The sequence below is a fragment of the Macrobrachium nipponense genome, chromosome 13 (genome assembly GCF_015104395.2).
Source record: "Macrobrachium nipponense isolate FS-2020 chromosome 13, ASM1510439v2, whole genome shotgun sequence".
NCBI classification, from domain to species: Eukaryota; Metazoa; Arthropoda; class Malacostraca; order Decapoda; family Palaemonidae; genus Macrobrachium; species Macrobrachium nipponense.
This window is the reverse complement of record NC_087206.1, coordinates 56,706,450-56,722,422: the sequence shown is the minus strand read 5'-3', so window position 1 is coordinate 56,722,422 and position 15,973 is coordinate 56,706,450. Positions and strand designations below refer to the sequence as shown.

The window sequence follows — 15,973 nt, the reverse complement described above, 5'->3', positions numbered from 1 at the left end:
ATACAAATGCTTAATACAATGCTGCATAAATTGGAAGGAATGGATCCGAATGTTAAACGGTTTGCCCGGATAGAGAGATCTATGCAAGAAGTAATGAGGCCATACAAAGAAATCTACGATGAAAAGAAAAAGCAGAAGATCCAAACGACACTTAGCATGTTTGTCAAACGAACACAAAAGCCCGCCTCATCCAGCATCGAAGCCACCCCCTCCCCTACATCGGCCAGCGCAGTAACCACCCCTTCCCCATCCCCTGCCTCGCCTGACTTAACAGCTGATCTTTCTTTTGACCGTGCGTATGAAGAAAGTGTTGATGACGTCGAACCAAGCACCAGTGAACATTAATTTTGAGTGTTGTTTTGCTTATTTTTTACATGCATATGTATTTCCTATTTTGTACTACAGCTGTATGTTCTATTTTTGAACTGTAACTTTTCTATTTTCGTATTTTGATCTTCATTTGTATTTTTGTATAATAAATTCAACTGCAGTAATAAATATTTTATTTCTAAAACCATATTATATTAAGATGTATGTACGTAGTATATCAACTAAGCAACTGAAAAAAAAAGCTAAATACATTGCACCTACAGTTTAATATTAAAAATATCTCTATGATAAAATGATAAAAGTGAAACTAAAAGTCATAAAAATGATAAATACATAAACAGCTTGTACGTATAGTACAACAGTAATATTATTCAACAGAAAAAGTATGATAAAAGTGAAACTAAAAGGCATAAAAATTATAAATAAACAGCTTGTATATACATGTGTACAGTAATATTATTCAACAGAAAAGTATGATAAAATTATAAAAGTGAAACTAAAAGGCATAAAAATGATAAATAAACAGCTTGTATATACACAATAATATTATTCAAAAGAAAAAGTTACTTAAAAATGCAACACATTCATATCATATGTCCTCGAGTACAGTATAATCTTCCACTTTAACCGAGTACTTATAATCCACGTGTCGGCCATTTTGGCTGGTATTTTCGACTAACGACCATTCTGACATACGACCTGTTGGTCGGAACGGATCTAGGTCGTAACTCGGATGGTAACTGTATTAAAAAGCATTTGCTTTTTCATAATTTCAAGACTTAATTTTTCCATAAGATTTTGACTACAAAGCAATTGCATGCCATGGTAATAAGACCAAGAATGCTGAAATAGAAAAAAACTTTGCATAGTACAGAAGCATCTTATTCAAAATGAATGAATGTGAAGAGAATATATAAGATAAGTATTAAAAGCTAATACGTTAGAATTCAGGAAAACTAAAGCGACTTACTGCTGGACTCTGCAGGCTTCACACATAAGAATTGCCCTCCTCAAATTACGATTTGATTTTTCAGCAATTCTCTTAGCTAATTCTGGAGGTAATGACACACTTTCCTTCTTGCATATAACCTGTAATAACGAATGTTAAAAGTTTTGAAATGGTCACAACATTATGACTGTTCACATGGTGAATCATACAACCTCAGATAAGGTAACTGCTTAAATTTTACTGTAACTTTTGGCTAATACCTAAATTCAAGCAATAACATTGATGAGAATTATAAATTACCAGCTGATGAAGAAATTACTAATTATCGATTCATGTACAAAAATGATATTTTAATGATAAAATAAGGTTTCACATATACTTACCAAACAATTACATAATCAGAGCCCTCCCTCTAAAGGTCAGCACTACCAGGTATTCCCGAAAGTGGGTGGGATCTGTATCGCCTACACAAACAATGGTAGCGCTGCTACCGCCGCCAGGAATTTGAATTTTCGACTGCCAGGTAAGAAAGTGTACAGCTAAGGTAATTGTTTGGTAAGTATATGTGAAACCTTATTTTATCATTAAAATATCATTTTCACACAAGTGACTTACCAAACAATTACCTTAGCTGACTTCACATTACCCGGGAGGTGGGTATATGGACAGCTTTATGAACAAAAACAAGTCATGTGCTCACATTATATATAATGTCTCCAGTACCTTACCTTGTGAGAGACCAGCTACAGGTAGATACTGCCTCTGGTCGGCGCTCTCATCACATGTAGGAGACGTGGCAGTAAAGGCCAGGGTTGTCCCTACTAATGGTGGGATTTTTTGCAATCATGGAAGTTCACCGATGATTGACAAAAACAACAATAATTTGCCCTTGCCCTGGGCAAAAAGACCAGATTAAACTACACAACACCATCACCTACTCTAAAAACCATATGATACCTTTAACCAGATATAAGAACTGGTGGGTACTACAAGTACATGTACCCCCAGGCTTCCCATAAACACAAAACACCTCAAACTCAAGGCGAGGAGACAGTAGAGGGTAAAAACCGGGTCCCCCTATGCTTCCTCTCCCAACACCATTTCCGCTACTGACACCTGATGAAGAACTTATACAAGGTGATAGAAGTCTTCAGTTTTCTGGATTGGACAATTACAGCGTTAGCCAGAAAATTGAAGATTGCTAGTCTCTGAATGAGGATTTTTCTGCGGACTGGCTCAATCTGTTGTCCTGTGCGGACAGGGCAGCGAGACACGGTTCAGTGGAATTGGCTGCCTTATTCACTATGGGAGTACTCAAGAAGAGAGAACGGTTCACCTGTTTCCAGAAGAAACCATCAAGCATGTACTGTCGGACCTCGAGAACAAGTCCACCAATGATCTTCTGTCTCAATCAGTGAGAAGACCTAAGGAACCTCGGGCAACAGGAGCCAAAGCTTCACCTTTCCAAAAGCACACCTTTCGAGGAGGTAAGTCGAGGTGGCAGCAGAGACCAAAGACTAACCTACGAACCACCTCCAAGTCTACCAAGAAACCTCTCTTTAAGACAAATAAATGATCGAAAGGTCCTTCACCCACCCATGAGGGCAAAACTCCACAGCTATTGGGAGGAATTGGGGTCGAAGAGGAGCAGAACAGCGGGTCATACAGGTGCTTCGAGAGGGATATGTGATCCCTTTCACCGGATCCACCACTGTCCAATACACCTGTCTGTTTGACAACATACTCTACGCGATCAATAAGAGCTTTGGCTTTAGCCAAAGACGTAGAAGAGCTCATCAGCCAAGAGGTCATAGAGGAGGTAACAGACACGAACTCCCCAGGGTTTTACAACTGGCTCTTTGTAGTCCCCAAGGTATCAGGGGGATGGAGGCCTGTTTTGGACGTAAGCGCTTTGAACATCCTCGTCCGGAAGATGAAATTCCAAATGGAAACCAGTCAATCAGTAATGTCAGCCATCCAACCGGGCGACTGGATGGTATCTCTCGACCTGAAGGATGCATACTTCCATGCCCCCATTCATCAGAACTCCAGAAAGTTCCTGAGATTCGTCTTCAAGAGGAGTCTTCCAGTCCAGAGCCCTCTGCTTCAGTCTGCCACACACCTCAAGTATTTACTTGGATTCTTGCTCCTCCGGGAAAATGGCTGCACTTGATGAGGATCCTTAGACAACTGGCTCCTGAGAGCCAGATCCAGTCGTCCATGTGTGAACGACTTGGAGAAGACGCTTACTTTGACACAACAATTGGGTATCTTAATAACCACTGAGAAGCCCCAATTATTCCTACTCAGAGGATTCTCTATTAAGGATGATTCTCTCTAGCTTTTCGGGTTTTTGCCTCCCTGAGGATTCTCTATCAAGGATGATTCTCTCTAGCTTTTCGGGTTTTGCTCTCCTTGCAGAAGAAATAATCCTGCCTGTCGCCAGTCCAACAGTTTCTGGTTCGCCCATCCTGCTCAGCTCTCGAATGGATGAGCCTAGTCAGGACCCTGTCTTCACTGGAGAGTTTTGTTAAGTCAGGACGCCTACACATGAGGCCGCTTCAGTTCTTCTTGAAAGCAAATTGGTCCCGGTAGACACAGTCGGACTCACTGGTTTTCCCCCTGATGGAAGAGATAACGGTGGATCTTCGTTAGTGGCTTTCAAGGGAAAGATTACAAGAAGGAATTTCCCTAGTCGTGTCAAACCCCGACCTGCAGTTCTTCTCAGATGCCTCAGCCAGCGGATGGTGAGCCCTCCTAAGAGCCAAGAGAGTATCAGGTCTGTGGACAGAATGAGAAAGACCTTGCACATCAATGGGAAGGAATTGAAGGCCATCCTTTTAGGAGTACAAGTGTTCGACCTTTAGTCACCGGAGGAAACGTAGTAGTCTGCTTGGCCAACACCACAGCATTGTCATATGTGCGGAAGCAGGGAGGGACCCACTCGTTCTCTCTAAGCAAGATAGCCGAAGATCTCCTCACCTGGACGAACGAGAAGAGGATCACCCTTCTTCCAAGATTTGCATAAGGGAGAATGAACGAGATTGCAGACAAACTGAGTCGGGTAAATCAGGTGTTACCAACAGAAAGGACTCTGAACAAGAGTGTGTCAGGACCTCTGGAAGCTTTGGGGAAGACCATCAGTAGACCTGTTCGCCACATCGAGGGACAATCGCCTTCCCCTTCCTGTTCTCTGATTCCAGAACCACTAGCATGGAGAACAGATGCGATGCTGCTATATTGGGCAGGACTGGACGATTGCGCTTTTCCTCCCTTCGGAATGATAAGAGAGATCTTAAACAAGCTTCAATCGCACCAGAATGTGACAATGACCCTAGTAGCGCCATTCTGGCCCAGGAAAGAGCAGCTCCCGGACCTTCTCAATCTGCTGGTGGATTTACCAGACTACTTCCACAAAATCCATCACTTCTCAGACAACCCCATTACAACCAATACCACAATGGTTGTCCGCTCTGGCCCTGACAGGATTCAAACTGTCAGGAACCTGGTCCGAGCAAAAGCGTTTCCGCGAAGGGTGTCAGAAGCTATTGCTAGCTGCAGAAGAAGCTCTTCTGCCGGGCTCTACCAGTCCCAGTGGAGAGTTTTAGGTCAAGGTGCAGACGACCTAGCATCTCTTCTTCTGAAACATCTATAACAGAAATTGCGGAATTTTGTTATTTCTGAGGGACACCAAGAAGTTACATCAGTTTCCAAGCATAGAGGCCTCGACATTCGTCTTTAGTTCCTCCAATATTTCCAAGCATGAAGAAGTGGAATGGAATTGGATGTACTTTTAAGGTGGCTCAACGGTCCCCAATTCGAATCATTGAATTCGTCAACCATGAAAGACTTAACTAGGAAGACACTATTCCTAGTCACCTTAGCCACAGCGGGCAGAGTAAGTGAGAGTCCACAAGGCCGGAGAAGTCTCCTTGGGGGGGAGGCAGAAAACTCCCAAAAAAGGAACTTCTCCTGTCGCACAAAACCTGTAGTTTTTATTTGCAGCTTCGACTGAGGGAAGGCGAACGAAGCCTTGTCTGACTTCCTCTTCTTAGCAAGCCACTCTTCTCTTCTTTCAGTGCTTTCTTCGAGGACTGGTTTCGTTGATCTCCTATCCTTCACAAACATCGACGGAGGGGAAGAAGGCGAAGCTGATTAAAAAAAAAGTCCGGATATGTCTGCAACAGGAACCTTAACAGACTAGAATAAGCAGAAGAGGTCTTTGAATCCTGGTCTTGGGCTTCCTCTTCCGACATGCCGGCCAACACCCCGTCTTCCTCTTCCGTCTGGCTCGTTGTCTTCTTCAAAAAGACCATCAATTCTTGAAGCTGATATTTAAATGGGTCCAAAGTGGAATCCTCTAGCAAGGGTTTGGCCTTCGAATCATCCTTGGGCGAAGCCGAAGTCGTGGCTGTCGTACGGCTCTTCTTTGAAAACAAACGACTGGGAGTTGAAAACCACACGAGAAGTATGAGGCGAACAAGTAGAAACAGCTCGAGACGAATGAGGCAAACAAGTCGAAACTCCTATCGACACACAACCAGGGTTGCCGTTTTGAGGAATTTCGTCTATCTATAAGTGTGGCTTTCTGGTGACATCTGGCAACTCCTTGTGGCTTTTCCAACCACAGGCTACAGGTGACATCTGGCAACTCCTTGTGGCTTTTCCAACCACAGGCTACAGCACTGAATAATGAAATTCTTCATTTGCCTTTATGTAGAAAAATTGGTACCACTGCACACAATGAATCCAACGATGCGAGTCAGTCTCGCAAGTGTGCGAATGTAACGCACCTGAATGTCTGACTCCATCCGAAGTTATGCTATCCGAAGAGGACTGACGATCCTCCCCAAAAATCTGTTCCGGAGTCGTCCTGGGCACTCGCGAGTTGACTACATCGATGGAGTCGGCGACTGACCGTGGGCAAACTCCCCCCAGTCTCCCTTCGACCTCTGGTATGTCTCCTCCCGGGAGCTGGGGAGCATGACAGTGACCTTCGTCTTGGAGAACGGGGAACGGACAGCCGCCTCCTCGGACACGGCACTGACACTTGGCCTAACACTGGCCTTATTGCTTGACTCTTGACGAACACACCTCTAACATGGAAATGGTGTTGGGATCGAAAACATGGGATACCTGGTCTGGAGTAATTGGTACTGAAGTTGGAGGACTATCAAAAAGTGAAATATTTGATAAAAGTGGAGAAGATAGTGACGGTTTGCTCGCCTCTAAAGGCACAGAAGTTGTCTCTACTCTAGTTTTACTATATGCTCTAAGCTCTGCTTCCTTCTCCTATCTTTGTCCATTTTATCTAAATGGGTTTGAAAAGTCTTCCAACCTTGTTCATCTAAACTCCGGCACTCATCACAAGTTAATACCTTCCTACAGCACTGACCCCTACATTAAAACATTTGGAGCGCGGATCGTAACATAGTTTAGCCAATCTAGTTTGCAGCCACTGTTGCAAAACCTAACTGAAGAAGAACTATCATCAGACATCTTTGTAATAACTTGTTAATAACTAGGCAGCTAACTGATGAGGCAAAAAATCAACCAAGAAATTGTACATCACCAAAAAGAAAAAATCCACAATGGCAACGAAAGCCGACTGCAGCAACAAACCACCAGTGTTACCCCGTGGCTGGAAGAAAACAAATTGAAGTCTAAAGCTCAGCAGTACCAGGTACTCCCGAAAGTGGGCGGGATCTGTATCACCTACACAAGCAATGGCAGCACTGCTACCGCCACAAGGAATTTGAATTTTCGACTGCCAGGTAAGGAAGTGTACAGCTAATGTAATTGTTTGGTAAGTCACTTATGTGAAAATAAGAAACTTTGGATATTTGACAAGATCTGGGATACAATACATATAATAGACAAAAGCAAAAGATTTGTGTGCAAATTTTAGGAGATGAACAATGCAATGTAGAACTCACTGAGTACTACACATCTACATAGTACACTTAAACAAAGATGAAGAGATCATTTGGAATGGAATGGAACAGATTATGAGGTTTATGCTAAAGGCCAGGCACTGGGACCAACGAGGTCATTCAGTGCTGTGATGAATGAACATGAATTTTAAAACAAATAAAAAAATATGCATTTAAACTGGAACACAACACATTAAATACATTTATGTAGGCTTTAAAACATACAATAATTTTTTTTATAAATACTGATATAAAACAGAAAACCCTATACAAAATTTTATACATTTTTACCTTTTAAAAAGTCATAATTATATAATGATAAAAATTAGAAAAACATAAAATTATATAAATCTGTCTCTTTTCAAAACTTTATCAAATTTAAAATACTGCTATTGCTGTATAAAATTCATAAAGGTTTTTGCCTTGAAGGAGATGTCTGCAGCAAGTACAATGCTACAATTAACAATCCACAAACATGGGCTGTACTGTCAGGCTAGCATGACAGGTGGATTACTTTTCTCCAACAAAAATCTGAGTCAAGAATGTGTGGTCAATTCTAAGATGAGAGAGATATGTTTTATAAGCTCTATTTATGTTGCTAGATGAAGCCCAAGGCTGGATATTTGCTTGAATTCTTTTGTATTTTCTATTACATGCTTAGAAGTGCGGAAGAGGCCCAACTCTCTTGCCATAACTTTATTATGTACTACTGATATATGGCAGGTTCCATGTCAGCATGAGGTATATACCTTCCTGTAGTTAATCGCATTTTCTTCAGATGCCTTCTTTGCTTCTTTATCAGCAACTGCATTTCCACCAATGCCAAAGTGATTTGGTGCCCAACACAACTGAACAACCTTGGACTTCAAGGCTGGGCAAATAAGTTCTTTTTTTTACTTTAGTTACAACAAGGCTACAAATATTCATGTGCTTTATGGCACATAACTAAAAGAATCCTCATATAGTATAGTAAAATTATTATCTCTCATGTAATACGCTTCTTCTAAAGTGTTTTCTATAGCCAGCAACTTAGCAGAGTAGAGGGATGCATACTCCGACAATCTCCCTGAACATTTTATATTTTTGCTAACTGGCATATTCTACACCATTTGTATATTTGTAAGCATTAGTGAATATCTCAATAAATTTTTCATGCATCCGATCATCTGTCTTTAATTTCCTCATCAGAAAGATCCTTATTGTTTGAAGCAAAGGTAAATACTTTATGTATTTCTTACATGTGTCTACAACATTAAAAGCTATGTATAGAAGATGTCCTTTACCAGGTAAAAGAAAAATAATTGGATCTCTACTTCCAATTTTGAATAAGACCTAGCCTTCAGTCCCTTTACTTTCAAAATGATTAATCTTGTAAAGACAGAGTTTTAGAATTTTGTAGTGATTAAAAGATCAGACAATGGTAGAATTACCATTTGCCACTTAGTTTTCAACTTGTTCTCATGAACCTTGGTAATGAAATTAATTAGTAGGTAGCCTAAGTGAAGAACAAAATTCTCAGACCCAGCCTAATTTTCATAAATCGTAAAAAATGCAGACGAAATAAGCCACACTAATAAATCATTGCTCTAGTCTTAAATAAAAAAATTTTTAAACAAACTTAAAACTATGCCTAGCTGAATCAATAAGCAAAGAATTGACTTCTCTGAGCTCTGGTTTCTTGACTGACCAGAAAGGGAATGGAGTCTTGGTTGGATTTTGAGTATGTACACAATATGACTGTGCGTATGTGTGAGTCCTAGGGGTTGTAATTAATAATATATTTAATATGTTCATTGTGACCTTTTTGGAATGCGGAGAACAGAGCCGAAGCAACGACCTGAGAAAACCTGATAAATGATTTCTGTGATGGCATGACATGAAAACTGCATAGAAAGACGGGTCAACCTTCGTCCTGTAGTTATGTGAGTTCATGGGTCTTTTTCAAAGTGCCTTTGGGAAATTGGTTGTAGCCAGTAACAAGGGGCGTTAACGAAGTGTGCATTCATATGTGCGAGTGCGCCTCTTCCTTTGATAATGGCGTCTTTAGCCAAGTCTATGGGAAGACTTGCACAGAGATCCGAGGGAGGAAGGCAAAGCCACGATGGCGGATGCCAAAGTGTTTTTTCAACAGTGAGTGAGATATTCCGGCTGCAATGGGTGAGTGTTGAATAACTTTAGCCAAAAGGAATGGCTTGTTACACAATGTAAGAATGTTTAATCTTTAACTTTGTCTTTAAACTTATGTGTGCTAACGAGTGTGTTTCTCGTGTCTTTGAAACAGACGATTCTGGCAAGGGGGGACCGAGAGTCCTAGGGGGACAGAGAGTCCCAGATGGGAGAGACAATTGGTGTGACAAATTACTGTTTTAGACATTTTAATGTTGGGGGTTAACTGAGTTAAGTTAGTCAGTGATACTTGGATTATTATCTTTCCATTGTTAAATAAATAGTTATTTTTTATATAATTTGACTCTCATTTTGATTACCTGTTAGAATGGAGAGAGAGAGAGAGAGAGAGAGAGAGAGAGAGAGAGATGGGGGGGGGGGGGGGGGGGGGGGCTGTGTGTATTGGTTTGCCTGACGCTCGGGGTTCCAAGTTTACCAAATAAAAACGAGATTAATATCTGCGTTAACATATGCATATAACAACTTCTTCTTACGGTTTTGACATAGTAGGAAAACTGGGTATCAGCGCTCGCTGAGGATAATAAAAGTGCCCTATTATCCTGAGTCCATTTATATTCTATCACATTATAATATTTATCATTACGACACATACCCAGCCATAAAACCAGTTAAGAGAATTCTTTGACATTAGTCTGGTTGCCATGGAGCTCTGGATAGACCATGGAAAGGGTACTACTTTGAGGATGAAACAGCGACTACACTATAAAAAAATACAGAAATTAGTGAGTACGCAGTACTGCTCTACAAAAAAAGTGAATTAGTGATAATTTTAGAGATACTGCCCAAAGGAAATTCCACAAATTAGTGAAAGTTCCCCATGGAAAAGTAAATAATGTTCTACAAAAATTTGCGACAAAGTGGACCACGAAAATGTGAAACACGTAAGAAACAAGCTGAAAAACTGACCTCATCAAAATATACAAAAAGTTGAGAAGATACTTCGGCCTTGGTCACAGAAGGCATCTTTGGCAAAACACGTCACCTAGACTCCTCAGCCTGTATGAGCGACAATACACAGATGCCTTGTTGACAGGTTGGGAGGACATTGGGAGGATCATCAGGTGGCAGGGAGGTGTTCAGCTACTCTGAGCAATTGTCATATTTTCCTGGAGCTGATGGCTTTTTTGTCTCAAAAAAATTCAAAAACCTCCAGAAGAGAGACACACTTGGTTGGTTCTAGACATGGCTGTAATGTTATACATCAAGTGGTTGGGATCATGCTTATCTCCTCTCAATAGAATAATGCTAGCCATCCTTTGATGGTGCAAGGAAGTGCACTTGTCTGCAATTCACCTCACGGGGTCTCTCAGTGTAATAGTAGAATCCCTATCAAGGAAAATTACAGCCTAACCTTAGAGGATGTTAGACGACCACTCATTCAGACAATAGTTAACATGCTTCAACAAGAGGAAGTGGACTTGTTCACCACATATGAGAATCACAAACTGCCAGTTAAGACTGGAAAAATGGAGGCTGATAGTATATCCTTTTTGTTCATTGTTCCAGATTTCGAAGGTGTTGAGTAAACTCCTAACCTTCAGCGGAACAGCTTACTTAATGGACGAATTCAATTATATGAGTAGCACTAACAGGTTTTGCGTGGTGGACGGATTCACTCATAGTGAGCATCAATATTACGTGACATTGATTTGCAGGAATCAGGCGTGAAAGAGGTTCAATTATTTCTATAGCCCATAAGTTCACTAGTGGCAACTTTTAAACTGGCTCAGATCAATGGAGTAGGTAGCTCAAGAGTTAGTTGTGACCTTATCTTCAAGCGCATGTTGTGTTTATCTCCCTCCCATGACATATTTTTATTTATTAGCTAATATATATACCAAGGGGTTGCGGTTGGTTTTAGTTCTTATCTTTTATGATACTATGTCAGTTATAATTGTAATTTTGCAAAGAAAAGTGCAAAGAAATATTAGGGAAAAATTTTGCAAAGAAAAGTGCAAAGAAATATTAGAAAAAAAAATGTATACAGTTGAACCCTGTTATTCATAGACTCGTTCACGGACTTGCCTACTCGAAGATTTTTCTATGGACTGCACTACATATACATATACTAATTATTCATAGTAAATTTGTCTATTCATAGTATTTTTCACTGTGAAATATTCACAAATTATTGTATTTACATATCATTTTCATGACAAAATGCACTTTTTGAGATAAAACTACTAAACTACTCAGGTATAAGCATTTTTAGCATTTTTTTGTGATAGAACTCTCAAAGTACGTAGGCAGTTCTACACATTTTGAGAGAAGTTTAAGTATTCACAGTCTTTAGCTATTCACGGGGATGTCTGGTACCGATCTCTCGCAAACACAGAGGTTTACTGTAATCCAAAAAAGATACTGCTTCTTTGATCTTAGTAAATTTATGTAAATATTTTACAAATATACAGTGGATACCCCGTACTCTCGTTCTCAGAATTCACAGACTCACTCATTCACAGATTTTTCTTTGAAACCTATCTAAAAATGATTCGCGGGAGGACTCTCCCATTCACAGGTTTCTCTGTGGAACGTATCTATAAAATTATTCGCGGGCCCCAGCTATTCACAGATGGGAATGTTTTCCGTACAGTAATCTGCATTTTCATGTTATTTACTGTGTATGTGACATTAAATATTGGCTCCTTTCTTTGTCATTGTGTGAAGTTTAGTATGCAACCATCAGAAATAAAAAAAAATATCATTATCATATATAAATAATGGGATATATGATAACGCGAAAACAAAATTTCATATATAATTGTATTCAAATCGCGCTGTGAGCAAAGCGGTTAAAGCTAGAGTTAATTTTTTTTTGTATTGTACACTAAATTGCGATCATTTTGGTATATAACACATTGTAAAACGATCAAGGCAACACAGACAAAATATTATCACAAAATGATGCATGAATTCGTAAAGCGCGGACATAAAAAAAAGCAGTTTTCAAAAATTTGCCATAAATCGAAATATTGTGCTAGAGACTTCCCGTTTGTTGCAAAATGAAGGTGATTGATTGAATATTACTAGACTTTAAGTGTTGTAGCTTACAATTGCAGTTTTCGACCATTTCGGTCGAGTTAAAGTTGACCGAAGGACGAATATTTTCTATTTATCGTTATCTATATGAAAATATTTCAAAATTGATAAAGCTACAACCATAGGTTGTTTTTTGTTTGTATTCTACATAAAATTGCGCACATTTTCATATATAAAACTTTGGGTAGATTACAGTTCAGTTGACCGGGCCGTGTAACACATTTTGCCCGGTCCGTAATCCCTCCGCCAAGGTAAGTAGTTCTCGCAGATGACCCGCAGCCGCAAACCCACCACCCGACCAGCCGACCAAACCCGACCCCAACCCACAGGACCGACCCGCCCGGACGAACCCGAACATGCATCAACATGAAAGCCACAAACAAACGGGAGCCATCCTGTGGTATTAGTCCACCGATTCTTTTCGATATTTTTAATCTTGCCCAACTAATCTTTAGGACCTCCAATTTAATTTACAGTATCTATATTTTTACCCATGCCCACTGAACTGTAAGAGCTCCATTTTTTCCCTTCGTTATTCTATTTTTTTTCCCATGCTTGCCCAACTAATTTGCAGGAGTCCATTTTTTTTTCATTATTCGATATTTTGACTCTTGCCCACGATAGTTTTACCCGTGCCAACATAATCTGTAGGAGATACATTTTTTCCCCATTATTCGATATTTCTTTCCTTGCCCAACTCATCTGTATGACCTACATTTTTTTACATTCTTCGATACATATTTTCCAGGTACTAGTTATCCGCTAGGATAACTAGTACCTGGAACCGGACCTTGACCCTGACCCTTCAGTCTGTTCCTGTTTCTCAGCCAGTTCAGTGCTTCGTCATAACTACCATGTCTTCTTCTGCCGAGAATTTGTCGTGCCCGCCACACGTGGCGTTCGCTGCCGCCGTTCCCGTCACGCTGGAAGACATATACATTTTGTGTCACGACGAACAATCCCTAGTTAGTTATTTAATGAAAACAGGCCTACTGGGGGATTTTAGTGGCGTGTGTAAGGCCTGTAATGAAGGCGCCATCGGCCTCTTCAAAAAAGGGGACAGTTTTCAATGGCGGTGCAACGCAAGGCGCTGCCGCAAATACATCTCAATTCTCCATGGGTCATTCTTCTCGGGGTCCCCATCTCTCCCTGAAGAGCATCTTAGTGCTTATCCACGGCTGGGTTCACGACGCTTCCCAAAATGATATGCAACTTAATCTGAGGATCGGCTCGCCCAACACTCTTGTGGACTGGTTTAATTTCTGCCGGGACGTTTGTGTCGATATTCTGGTGATGGACAATCGGAAAAATGGCTGACCTGGTCACGTGGTCGAGATTGACAAGTCCAAGTTTGGTAGAAGGAAATTCAACAAAGGCAGACGTGTCGATGGTTGTTGGGTTCTCGGCGGGATTGAACCGCCAAACAAAAGAAACATTTTTTCAGGTTGTACCAGACAGGACTACAGAACACTTCTTCCTATTTTAATTGATAACATACATCCTGATTCAATTGTCATTTCTGATTGCTGGAAATCATATCACACTTAAGTCAACATTTCAAATCACACAAAACATTAATCACACATTGCATTTTGTAGACCCACACGAGAAAACATACACACAAGCACGATAGAATCTACTTGGCGGGTTTTGAAACGAAATGTCTTACCTAGAAGTGATACAGAAAAAAATTTGTATAATTCATATTTCGCTATGTATTGTGTAAAAAAACGTTACCTAACTCAAGTTGATTGTCCATTTAAAGCATTTTTAGATTTAATTAAACGTGTATATCAATTAAATAAAGTAGTTTCAACACCCGCCAAATTGAAGGCCAATGTCGCTGAAAACAAACAATCACGAGACGTCGCTCCCGCTGTACAAACGGATTCGTCACCTCACCGTGCCTCGTCCACAAATTCCCCTTGTTCAGTCATCTCGGAAAACAACCGTCCCGCCAAGAAAGAAAAAAAAAATCCTCTACCCAGAAGATTTGAACGACTCGGATTTCTCTTATTAAGTTCTATATTTCTGGGGGGGGGGGGGGGGGACCGCCGGCCATCATTGGACGACTAGCAACATCTCCAAGGTTAGGTTATCAATGTAAATGCAACGTATTTTAATTATTTTGCCAAAACTAAGCACGCCATTGTTATTTCCGCTATGCTGAAGTCAGGCCACGCTCAACAAACATCCGAACATTCACGTTCGCTAGAAGTCCACGTGTTCGAACGCAGTCCATGTGTTCGAGCAAACAACGTGGGCCTTGACTTTAACCAATGTATTCTCGGAAATATTCATTTTGTTTAGTTATCAGTAAGGATATACGGGTGCCAGCCATATGTATGGACAAGTTATATTGGTTAGATATTTATAATTGTTAACTTACTACACAGGGGGGTCCAGGGGGGCGAAGCCCCCCAGCCAGGTAAGGACATGCAGACTTAGTTTGGTTAGGTCGGTTCCTTTGGTTAGGTAGCAATCACTGTTAATATACTATACTGGGTTCGCCCCCCGGCCAGGTAAGGATGCGGAGAACTAACTATGGTTAGGTTGGTTCCTTTGGTTAGGTAGCAATCACATTAATATACTATACTGGGGGGTCCAGGGGGGCGCAAGCCCCCTGGCCAGGTAAGGGCACGCGGCCTAAGTTTGGTTAGGTTGGTTCGTTTGGTTACGATCACCGGAGCTCCTACAGTTTAGTTGGAACAGGAGCTCCTACAGTTTAGTTGGAACAGGAGCTCCTACAGTTTAGTTGGAACGGGAGCTCATACAGTTTAGTTGGCCACTGGTTTTTTTTGCTAAGGTTTCGTGTTTTTAGTGTTCATTGCCGTTGTTTGGTTAGCCTAACACAACGGGGGACGGGACCTCCTACATTTTTGTTGGTACATGAGCTCCTACAGTTTACTTGGCAACGGGTTTCGTCTGCTAGGGTTTTTGTTGTTTTTCATGTTCATTGTCGTCATCTGGGTTTGCCCCCACCCAAAAACCCGGTTTCCCAATGGCTCCCCCCCTTACCGTTTTCATTTACTCGCATGTACTCCCCCCACCCCCACCCAAAAACCCCGGTTCCCAAAAGGGTCCCCCATTATCGTTTTTATAGCAGACAAAACCCGTGGTCAACTGAACTGTAAGCGCTCCAAAACCTTTATGTAACGGCTAATTTAAAATGGTGCCAACATTACGACAATCGCACGAAAAAATTTCTGATTTTTTTGGAAGAGTTACTGCGCAGACATAAGGAAAAAGTTTTTTTCATAAATTCATAATAAATCGAAATATTGTGTTAGAGACTTCCAATTTGTTGAAAAATAAAAGTAAATGATTGAATATTACTAGAATGTAATAGTTTTAGCTTACAATTGTGTTTTTCGACCATTTCGGTCGAGTCAAAGTTGACCGAAGATTGAAATTTTGGCATTTATCGTTATTTATATAAAAATATTTTAAAACTGATAAAAGCTACAACCAGAGGTTGTTTTTTTGTTGTATTCTACGTGAAATTGAGCACATTTTCATATATAAAACTTTATGT

The 15,973-nt window shown here is 40.6% G+C and overlaps 1 protein-coding gene across 1 annotated transcript in view; it reads right to left on the bottom strand.

Moving 5' to 3' along the window:
* The window catches only part of LOC135225798 (replication factor C subunit 3-like), a 133,444-nt gene that overhangs the window by 57,670 nt on the left and 59,801 nt on the right, over window positions 1-15,973 (bottom strand). Inside the window, exon 5 of the mRNA XM_064265287.1 lies at window positions 1,301-1,419. Within this exon, the coding sequence (XP_064121357.1) occupies window positions 1,301-1,419 (119 nt within the window). The remainder of the gene's footprint in view (window positions 1-1,300; window positions 1,420-15,973) is intronic.